This window comes from Myxine glutinosa, chromosome 12 (assembly GCF_964187855.1).
Source record: "Myxine glutinosa chromosome 12, kmMyxGlut1.1, whole genome shotgun sequence".
Taxonomy (NCBI): domain Eukaryota; kingdom Metazoa; phylum Chordata; class Myxini; order Myxiniformes; family Myxinidae; genus Myxine; species Myxine glutinosa.
Window position 1 is genome coordinate 9,393,979 of NC_136272.1, and position 11,456 is coordinate 9,405,434.

General features: G+C 46.5%; 1 protein-coding gene across 1 annotated transcript in view; it reads right to left on the reverse strand.

Moving 5' to 3' along the window:
* Positions 1–10,410, reverse strand: part of LOC137438238 (ATP-binding cassette sub-family C member 2-like) — a 124,770-nt gene extending 114,360 nt beyond the window's left edge. The window contains exons 1-3 of the mRNA XM_078766457.1: positions 10,219–10,410; positions 9,006–9,130; positions 8,163–8,340 (exon numbers count right to left, since the gene is read on the reverse strand). Of these exons, the coding sequence (XP_078622583.1) occupies positions 8,163–8,340; positions 9,006–9,130; positions 10,219–10,410 (495 nt within the window). The remainder of the gene's footprint in view (positions 1–8,162; positions 8,341–9,005; positions 9,131–10,218) is intronic.
* Between the last annotated feature and the right edge of the window lie 1,046 nt (positions 10,411–11,456).

The following is an 11,456-nucleotide window of genomic DNA, read 5'->3' on the forward strand; positions in this document are numbered from 1 at the left end:
TGGTCCGGTGATTTTTCAATCACCGCAACTAAATGTGTCGGAGTAATTAACTATTTTCCTTCGTGCCCTCCTTTTGTTGCCTGAATGGTGTCACTGCAGGACCTCCGGGTAAACAACATTACGGGTGAAGATTCCACTGTGGCCATCAATTTTTCCCTGTTGGTCATTACTGACTACCTTTACCTTGACATCCTCAAATCGTTTAGCACGCGACAATGCAACATATAATTGGCCATGGCTGAAGACGGGTTCTGGTAAGTAAATCCCAACTTTGTGTAATGTTTGACCTTGACTCTTGTTTATTGAGAAAGAATGCCACACGAACTGGAAATTGATGGCGTTTGAGTATGAATGGTAGTGTTGTATCGGAAGGTGCAATACTAATCCTGGGTATAAATGTGCGTGTTTCTTTGTGACTGCCAGAAATTATTTCTCCGTCTATTATGTTTGGCAACAATCTTTTAACAACCAATCTTGCACCATTGCACAGTCCCTGTTTCGGATCAAAGTTACAGAGTAACATGATGACAGCACCATCTTGGAGACGAAGTTTGTGCAATGGCATTCCAGGAGTTAATTGATTTAGGAATTCCATAGGATAATTTTTTAGTGCCTCTTCAGGGTCATCACAGACAATGGAATCAACGCTGAAGTACGTCTTTTCTTCCCCAGGAAATGCATCCAGTATCTCATCGTTGATCACAAATGTGGATTCATTCTTTGGACACAACACGGCTCGTTGTGCCAGCGCATCATAGTTTGAATGGATTTCGTTCAAATTACCGAAAACAGCCTCTGCTAAAGAAATGTTGTCTTCTACACAGATACGATCAGGCAGTCATATTAAATCTATCCCTCTCTCCACCTGACACTCTCCTCTCTCCACCTAGCACTACACTCCTCTCCAATCCCTCACACTCCTCTCCTCTCCAATCCCTCACACTCCTCTCCTCTCCAATCCCTCACACTCCTCTCCTCTCCAATCCCTCACACTCCTCTCCTCTCCAATCCCTCACACTCCTCTCCTCTCCAATCCCTCACACTCCTCTCCAATCCCTCACACTCCTCTCCTCTCCAATCCCTCACACTCCTCTCCTCTCCAATCCCTCACACTCCTCTCCTCTCCAATCCCTCACACTCCTCTCCTCTCCAATCCCTCACACTCCTCTCCTCTCCAATCCCTCACACTCCTCTCCTCTCCAATCCCCCACACTCCTCTCCTCTCCTCTCCAATCCCCCACACTTCTCTCCTCTCCTCTCCAATCCCCCACACTCCTCTCCTCTCCTCTCCAATCCCCCACACTCCTCTCCTCTCCTCTCCAATCCCTCACACTCCTCTCCTCTCCTCTCCAATCCCTCACACTCCTCTCCTCTCCTCTCCAAACCCTCACACTCCTCTCCTCTCCTCTCCAAACCCTCACACTCCTCTCCTCTCCTCTCCAAACCCTCACACTCCTCTCCTCTCCTCTCCAAACCCTCACACTCCTCTCCTCTCCTCTCCAATCCCTCACACTCCTCTCCTCTCCAATCCCTCACACTCCTCTCCTCTCCTCTCCAATCCCTCACACTCCTCTCCTCTCCTCTCCAATCCCTCACACTCCTCTCCTCTCCTCTCCAATCCAATCCCTCACACTCCTCTCCTCTCCTCTCCTCTCCAATCCAATCCCTCACACTCCTCTCCTCTCCTCTCCAATCCCTCACACTCCTCTCCTCTCCTCTCCAATCCCTCACACTCCTCTCCTCTCCTCTCCAATCCCTCACACTCCTCTCCTCTCCTCTCCAATCCAATCCCTCACACTCCTCTCCTCTCCTCTCCAATCCAATCCCTCACACTCCTCTCCAATCCCTCACACTCCTCTCCTCTCCTCTCCAATCCAATCCCTCACACTCCTCTCCAATCCCTCACAATCCCTCACACTCCTCTCCAATCCCTCACACTCCTCTCCTCTCCAATCCAATCCCTCACACTCCTCTCCAATCCCTCGCACTCCTTCACACTCCTCTCCAATCCCTCGCACTCCTCTCCACTCCTCTCCAATCCCTCGCACTCCTCTCCTCTCCTCTCCAATCCCTCGCACTCCTCTCCTCTCCTCTCCAATCCCTTGCACTCCTCTCCTCTCCTCTCCAATCCCTCGCACTCCTCTCCTCTCCTCTCCAATCCCTCGCACTCCTCTCCTCTCCTCTCCAATCCCTCGCACTCCTCTCCTCTCCAATCCCTCGCACTCCTCTCCTCTCCAATCCCTCGCACTCCTCTCCTCTCCAATCCCTCGCACTCCTCTCCTCTCCAATCCCTCGCACTCCTCTCCTCTCCAATCCCTCGCACTCCTCTCCTCTCCAATCCCTCGCACTCCTCTCCTCTCCAATCCCTCGCACTCCTCTCCTCTCCAATCCCTCGCACTCCTCTCCTCTCCAATCCCTCGCACTCCTCTCCTCTCCAATCCCTCGCACTCCTCTCCTCTCCAATCCCTCGCACTCCTCTCCTCTCCAATCCCTCGCACTCCTCTCCTCTCCAATCCCTCGCACTCCTCTCCTCTCCAATCCCTCGCACTCCTCGCACTCCTCTCCAGTCGCGCCTCGCACTCCTCTCCAGTCGCGCCTCGCACTCCTCTCCAGTCGCGCCTCGCACTCCTCTCCAGTCGCGCCTCGCACTCCTCTCCAGTCGCGCCTCGCACTCCTCTCCAGTCGCGCCTCGCACTCCTCTCCAGTCGCGCCTCGCACTCCTCTCCAGTCGCGCCTCGCACTCCTCTCCAGTCGCGCCTCGCACTCCTCTCCAGTCGCGCCTCGCACTCCTCTCCAGTCGCGCCTCGCACTCCTCTCCAGTCGCCCCTCGCACTCCTCTCCAGTCGCCCCTCGCACTCCTCTCCAGTCGCGCCTCGCACTCCTCTCCAGTCGCGCCTCGCACTCCTCTCCAGTCGCGCCTCGCACTCCTCTCCAATCGCGCCTCGCACTCCTCTCCAATCGCGCCTCGCACTCCTCTCCAATCGCGCCTCGCACTCCTCTCCAATCGCGCCTCGCACTCCTCTCCAATCGCGCCTCGCACTCCTCTCCAATCGCGCCTCGCACTCCTCTCCAATCGCGCCTCGCACTCCTCTCCAATCGCGCCTCGCACTCCTCTCCAATCGCGCCTCGCACTCCTCTCCAATCGCGCCTCGCACTCCTCTCCAATCGCGCCTCGCACTCCTCTCCAATCGCGCCTCGCACTCCTCTCCAATCGCGCCTCGCACTCCTCTCCAATCGCGCCTCGCACTCCTCTCCAATCGCGCCTCGCACTCCTCTCCAATCGCGCCTCGCACTCCTCTCCAATCGCGCCTCGCACTCCTCTCCAATCGCGCCTCGCACTCCTCTCCAATCGCGCCTCGCACTCCTCTCCAATCGCGCCTCGCACTCCTCTCCAATCGCGCCTCGCACTCCTCTCCAATCGCGCCTCGCACTCCTCTCCAATCGCGCCTCGCACTCCTCTCCAATCGCGCCTCGCACTCCTCTCCAATCGCGCCTCACACTCTCCAATCGCGCCTCACACTCCTCTCCAATCGGCTTTTCCCAGTCTCGTTTCTCTCGTTTTTCTCCCGTCTCGTTCTTTTTCTTGCTCCATCATGTTCAAGTTTGCATTGACGTTCGTCGATGGACTCGTTCGCCCGTCTCATTCGTTTTCTTGCTACATCCTGTTCAAGTCTGCGTTCTTCATCGATCGTCTCATTCATTTTGGAAATAGAAGTTTCCACGCAGCGCATGAATTGTCACGATCCTCAAGAGGAAGTGTCTCGTAATCATCAAATGATAAATGGCAAGTAAATTATATTGTTGAAAATTAAAGATTTCAAATAAACCGATTTAAAGTGTTTGCGCACATAACTAATTAAAAAAAACGAAGAAATATCTCTCGGTAATTTCCTGAAACATATTTTACTTCCGGATAATAATGATGAATGAAATAAAACGAAGAAATATATGTCGGCATCATTGTTGACGTTTTTGTGACGACTGTCATCAAACGAAAAAGTAATATATCTTAACGGAAAAGCAAAAGCGAATTTTTAATATATGTCGACACGTTGCTGTCGGTGTCATGTTGGGCGGTGTATGATACATCATGACGCGATTTAAAAAAATATATCTGCATTTTCCCGCGTGTGTGGAATGTTCTCAATTATTGCTGACACCGAGTCTAAAACCATCGATAAAAATGAAATCAGATGGTGTTAGATTGAAGATAAAGGCGTGAGAGACTCAATGGCCTTGAAGTTACAGGCCTTTGAGAATTCATTTCGTTCTATAAACGGCAACTTTCATCGGATTTTCTTCCCGTTTTTTTTCAACCGAGTCTAAAACTATGTTAGCGACTGTGAAAAATGAAATGATATATCGAATTTGATTTGAAATAAAACGGAGAGAGAGAGCAAGACACCACGGGCCTACAAAACAGGCCTCAAAGCTATGCGAGTTAATAAAATGGTGGATATTTGTTTATATGAAGCCTCTCCCAGAATGGGTGGAGCTATGGGTGGAGCTACTCTGCAAACCGAGTAAGCCACACCCCCAGACAGACGTCCAACAGACAGAATCATCTACGGCTATTATAAGAGATAACAAGCCCCCATCCCACCACCCCACGTCCTTTCCCTTCTCACCAAGTGCAGCTTCTTCTTCTTCTTTCATATGCAGCACAAGGTACTAGGGCACCATCCCTGGATGAGGGCATGCCGCTGTTGCAAGTGCCCTATGTAGGTCATGGCAAGAATTTGTTCATGGTGCCGGCGATAGCTCGCCTACTCTTCGTGAAGGACACCGTGGGATCTTTACCATTTATCAACCAATTCCAGCAGACAGGAAGCCTGTTTAACATCCATCCGAGGGGACAGCACACACATTGGTGAATCGCCCTGCCTGTGAAACACCTGTATGACCATTTATAGGTGGGTGGGGATTTGAACCCAGGTGAGACAGCTTGGAGGTGAGTGGTCTTAAAGTGCAGGTAGTGTTAATTATATTATCATCTACTAACAGGTCAACCCTCTCCCCATTATTGATAAAACAATAGAAACGATCACTGCAAACATGATGTCATTAATCTTCTCCCATTCACTTATCATAAACTAGCAGAAAGACCCAGCGTTGCCGGGCGGGGGAGGAGGAGGGGGAGGGGGAGGGGGAGGGTGGGTGAGGGGGGAATGGGGGAGAAGTGGAGGGGGAGGGGAGGGGAAAGGGAAGGGAGGGGCAGGAGAGGAAGGGGGTTCATATATATGCTGGTGAGTGAATGTGTTGTTCATCACGTTTCTGAGTGAAGTGTGTTGCCGATCAGGAAGAAGAAGAAGCCGTACTACCAACTTCGTACATTTCCGGAATTGTTTGATTTATTTGTGTTCAAATGTCTGGTGATTGTTTTGTATTTATGCGAATGTGTACTTGTACATAACTTGTATATAACTTGTATATAACTGTCATTAATTTTAAAAGGCTTCGGCACTATCGAGTGTTTTTTTTCTTCTATAGTCGAAGATAACTGATTTTTTTTTTTTTCAAAAGTGTAATGGTAAACCAATATCATACTTCCCAAGTGCGAGCAGCAGCGTATTGTTCAGCGATGGCTTATTCCCTTGGTCTTCCTCAAAGTAATGTTCTAGAACTAGTGCTTTTTCAAATTAATTTGAATTCCCTTTACATCTCCTTGGGAAACCAAGCACAAGGAAAATGTACTTCGACCTAAACCAGTCTCATGTCACAGTATCTCCAAGGCAGGATTATACCGTATCTCAAAACTCACAATCGTCTGTCCTATCCATACATTCACAGAGCGTCAGTTGCTGGAGCTTCTTGGCATCACTGTTATCGTCGAGACCTGTCCTGGGAAGATCAAACTTGTAAAGATGTCCGCCCCAAAGGGGAAGATGGTGTCTCAGCAAACTCAGGTTATTCCTCTGGTGTATGAAATCACAATTTAGCCCCTGCATCCTACCTGTCACATCTTGGGAAAGCTTTGCTCCTCTTGCCTCCAGATATTGAAGACAGCTATCTGTTCACCACCATCTCACATCATCACTCATCCAAAACCTTGATCTTTTCTACACCCCCCCCCACCCCCCCCCCCCCCCGAAAACTTTCCAATTTCCCCTTCCTGAGTATTTGCTTCTGTATCCATCTTGTCCACCACATGCATCCCCCACTACCCCTCATTCTTCAATACACGACACCCCTTATTTGTCCAAGTCCCATCTATTTTGTCCCTTAACCGTGCTGTTGTTGTGTTTCACCCTTTCTTTCTGCTGTTCCTTTTGTTCTGTAGCGTCCTGGTCCATTTTTTGATGTAGCTCCTCTACGAGCCTCGACTTTGGATACATACAAAAAAAGACCGATAGTCTCAACAACGGCGTATCCGTGCTTGTTTGATACTTTAGATGAAAAGGATAATATGACTTGGGTGGGAAGATACCAGTTAACAAATAATGTAAGTATTAGTTTTTTTTTGTCTTCAGGCATGGACATCAGGTTCGTGAATGACTTGGGTAAAAACACAGCGAATGGCAAACAATGAACCAATAAATTCCACATTCCTGTGCCACCTTCAGTTGAACGTCAGGCATTGACAGCACATTCGTGAATGACTTGCACAAAAAACGTCTGAATGTTGCTCTATCCAGTCAAGGCGAAACTGCAAATGGGGAATCCGCGAATGTCACGGATGGAAACCCTCACGTCATTTCCTCATTCTGCTTTAAACTCAATCTCTCTATATTTTCGTTCCAAACAGCATCATCAATCATTCCAATCACAAATTAATACAACTAGTGAGGTACCCGTGCTACGCACGTGTGGGAGGCCAGAAGCAAACAGACAATGCAGAAACGGCGAATGCTAAAGCATGAAACCAATAAATTCCACATTCCTGTAGCACCTTCAGTCGCATATCAGACATGAACAGCAAGTTCGTGAAGGACTTCCATGAAAAACATACTCATTGGTTCGTTTGTTCTATACCCAGTCAATGGCGAATCTGCATATGGCGATCCACGAATTCACGTTCAGAAAGGAGTAACCGTCACGGCATTTCGTCATTCACTTGAACTCGCTATCTCCATTTTCATTCCCAACAGCATAACTCCAATCACAAATGAAATAACATTAAGATAAAAAATAAACTTTTAACAAAATTCGTGACAAACAAATATTTAAATGCTGATGTGAAGTTCCGTACGGTTGGGTGGATACAATTACGGATTCAAAATCGTACTTGTAGTCACTCAATTCCAATCATCAATTGATACTTCAACAAAACGATTAACAGGATTAACGTTTAACGATTTAACATTACGATAGAATGACGGTTTTATTGGGATATTATCAAACCCGTGCATTGCCGTCATATGTCCACTTCCACATTCGCGGCAAGTTCATAATTCTCATCAAAATCTAAACAGTATTTGTAGAATTTCAATAAAAGCCACATCACTGTTCATGTCGGTAAATATTATTCCATCGTGTTTGGAAAAAATGGAAAATTGGAAAACTTGGAAAAAAAAATTGGAAAAACAATATAGCCTATTTTACTCCCAGGAATACCCACCCAAAATATCGTTGCGATCGGTTGAGCCATTTTTGCGGTACCTTCGAACGGACAGACGGACATTTGGTGAATTATAGTAAGATGGTATTAATATATCAACATATAATGTTAAATCGCAATTGTATAGATATATTTATCAAACCATCGTACCGTCATCTGTTAACTTCCGGATTCGTGAGCAAGATCCGTGCCGATCACATTTCAAAATCATAATTGTATTGAGGAATTTCTGAAACCTCCTACCTACCTTTCGACATCTGCTGTGACCCCAAAACGTGCCACAGGTCATTATATTTCCTTTTAATAAAATATGCAACTGTAATGGTTACTTAACACTGTCCCCCTGTCATGTGACCAAATCCTCAGCTCTGATTGGTGTACATCTGTGGGGGACATACGGACAGAAACGCGGTTCTACATGGCATTGCCCTATGGGCTACGCCGTAAAAAACTGCAGTTCCATTTGTGCTAACTTCTCAAAGTGGTAATAAGCACATCATCCTGTCACAAATCAGCTTCAAGTTTCTATCAAGGAAACGCCAAGAAAGCCATGCATCCTAAATGATGCCAAACGAGCCATTCCATCTCCAGAGGCTGTTTGTACCTTTTTGTAGACCGCTCCCATGATGGTCGTGTGGATATTCATGCCCAGGCCTAAACTGTGATGAAAATACTGCTGCAGTAACAGGCTCTGCAGGATGGCTGATGCCATCATAAGCACTGCATAAAAGTACCCTCGCCATTCTGGAATACTTAGGTCTGTGGTAAACGATATCATCAACCTGTGGACAAGAACCCAAATGTATTACTATCAAGAACAGGTAGCAACAGAAAATAAAACACCTGAGCGTTCTACAGGCCCTGCCTTAAGACCTTCAAGTACAACAACAACACAACATGCATTTTAAGGCCATTTTCCCTGCGAGAGCAAGTTAGCCTTGCGGTCCCCATGACAATCTTCTCCATTTTGCCCTATTTTCTGCATCTCTCCTTGTTAACCCCCTTGCCCGCATTTCTTCTTCCACCATCTTTCGCCAAGTCTTTCTCGGTCTTCCCCGTCCTCTACTTCCTTCTACATTCATTTCCATCACTCTTCACAACCAGTCACTTTCATCCTTCCTCAACGCATGACCAAACCATCTCAACCTGTTCCTCTTCACAACATGCATCACAGGCTCTATTCCCATCATCTTTCGCAATTCATCATTTGTCTTCCTCTCTCTCAACGATACTCCGCACATCCGTCGAACCATTCGCATTTCCACCCTTTCCAACCTTCGTTGCTGCTCTCCGTTCATTACCCATGTCTTGCTCCCATAAATCATAACACTTCTCACACATGCAGCATACACCTTACCCTTCAGCTTCAACGACACTCGCTTCAAGGAAATGAATAAAATTGAGTACCAGCTATTCTGGTCCATTGAGCATGTGTCTTGTCACTCACTTGAGAATCTGTGGGCTTGCGAAAGACAGGACGACGTGGATGACTTTGTAGCTAGCACCATGAAGTAATGCTGCATAATACGTATTAATCATCGCTTTCAACAGGCTGGGCTTCTTTTCTGGCCTCTGTATGATCACCACGGGACCGCGACATGTTATGGGACATCACATAAAGATGAATACAAGGTTAACAAACTATTTTTTTAAGTATAAAGAGACTGAAATGAATGACATGAGATTTAAATCAATATATAAAGTATTGTATAATGTAATGAATTAAAGTATAAAGGAGTTGCATTGTCATCTCCAGGAGCTTAAAAAAACAACCCGCAAGTTGACCATGCCCACACAGGATTCTAAACGAGGTAGGGATAAAGGCAGCAAAAATGCAAATGGCATCTTCTGTCATCAAGTCCGCAAGCTTGGAGCAACAAATCACATTTATTGCCACATCTGATGCAATTTTAATGTTCTAATAGCGGTGAGGTGTTCCATTAGAAACCCTTCGATATATGTAGCTTTTTGTATAGATGCCTAGATTCTTTACCATTGAGAAATGGGCCAAAACGATATATAGCATGATTCTTCAAAAAGTTGTGGATGGATTCAGATGAAACGTGGTGGAAGAGTTGGGTAAGTGACGAGAACAAGCCGTTTAGATTTCGGTTAAAGTCCGGATGCAGATCCGGCCTATCAGTGGGATAGAAAAGGTAAACTGTTCTGTCTTGCAGAGGTAAGCGCTGTACCGAATGCCGTTCTCATTTTGGTATATTTTTAGCTCACCTGGAAAGTAGTTCCTGGGGGCTTTTGTCCGTCCGGAAGTCTGTAAACACTTGCAACTTCTCCAAAACCGCTGATGGGATTTTGACCAAACTTGGCGAAAGTGATATTTCGTATGTTGGAACTCAGGTTTGTTTACGACATTACAAAATTTTTAAAAAATACATATATTGTGGTCTAACGGGGTCTAACGGGTTCAAATTGGGTCCATGTTTGACCCCCCCAAAAAGTAGGTATTTGCTCTCTTCTCTGAAACTACACACACAATTTCAATGAAACTTGACCGCAACCTTCACCCGTGATGTACCAAAGTTTGTTCACGGCATTAAAAAGAAAAAATCCGCGGGGGTCTGCAGGTGGTTTGAGTGACTGTTGCTCCTTTTCCAGGTGAGCTTAAGGACCCACGGTTCTATTTTTATTTCTAGAACGCTTACCACATCGAGGATTTGGCTGCTGTTGCTGGCTTTACGAACGACATTTCTTCCGCCACCGTTTCTGCGGCTCATTACTTTCTCAGCTTTCCAGTTCCATTCAAAAGCTCGGCTGACTGCATCGGCTTTATCTTTGGCCTTTAGTTCCCAGAGGTCCTCCATCTCCAGGCGCTTTTTGTAACCCAGGTAGACCATCCTAAATGTCAAAGGGTTAGATGCTTTCAACGGATCATGAATCCCATAAATATACGCGCATTTGTTCAAATTGCTTTCGCGTGACGTTACAATAACTAGGAAGTTGAGAAAATAATTTGATTCAACACACTCACTGGCCTGTATCATCAAACTCAGCTCTTCTGGACTTGGTGGATTGGGCTAAACTTAACCATTAGCTATTTTTACTCACCTGTCAAACCAGCTAAACAAAAGTTTGTTCAAGAATGAAGCATCTTCTTCAGGGCTTTTCTTCTGCAGGGGAAAAGAGAACAGGTGAATGAGTGAAATTGTACAACCAGAAATTGCAGAACATGATGTTTTCCATGGAGGTAAGATAAATACAAGCACATCTTTTTGTATCTTAGAGATTGAGGCTTGTGGAACAGCTGAGTTACAGAGGGGTGATGTTGACACTATGATGGAGCACAACGACTTAACATACAAGAGGACAAAGAGATGTGGAAGGAACAAACATACAGGTGACATAATAATGGGTGTACAGATAGGACAAGGGAACCAAGTCGGCTGAGTACACAAGAAATGGGAAAGTAGATTGGAAAATATGACAAACAAGGTATGTGTGGAGAAGTGCAGGAGGAGAGTCCACAGTGACAGAAAGAGGAATACATAAGAAATGGTGATGGATCGCCATTTTAAAGGAAAGGAGAAAAGAACACGATTGGAGGGACTAGATGAGGCAATGTAATGTTGGAGAGAAGGGGTTGATAAAAGAGTTGAGGTGAACAGTTAGTCTAGGTAATTTAATAATACAAGATCGAGGATCAAGGATGGGTGAGATGATAGACGGTAAAAATGCAACAAATGGATAGAGGGGCAGTGGGGTCAGGTTTGGGACTCAAGGAAAGGGCAAGGGCAAATGCAAGGACCGACACCGACACCGACACCGACACACACACACCGACACCGACACACACCGACACACACACACACCGACACACACACACACCGACACACACACACCGACACACACACACCGACACACACACACCGACACACACACACAC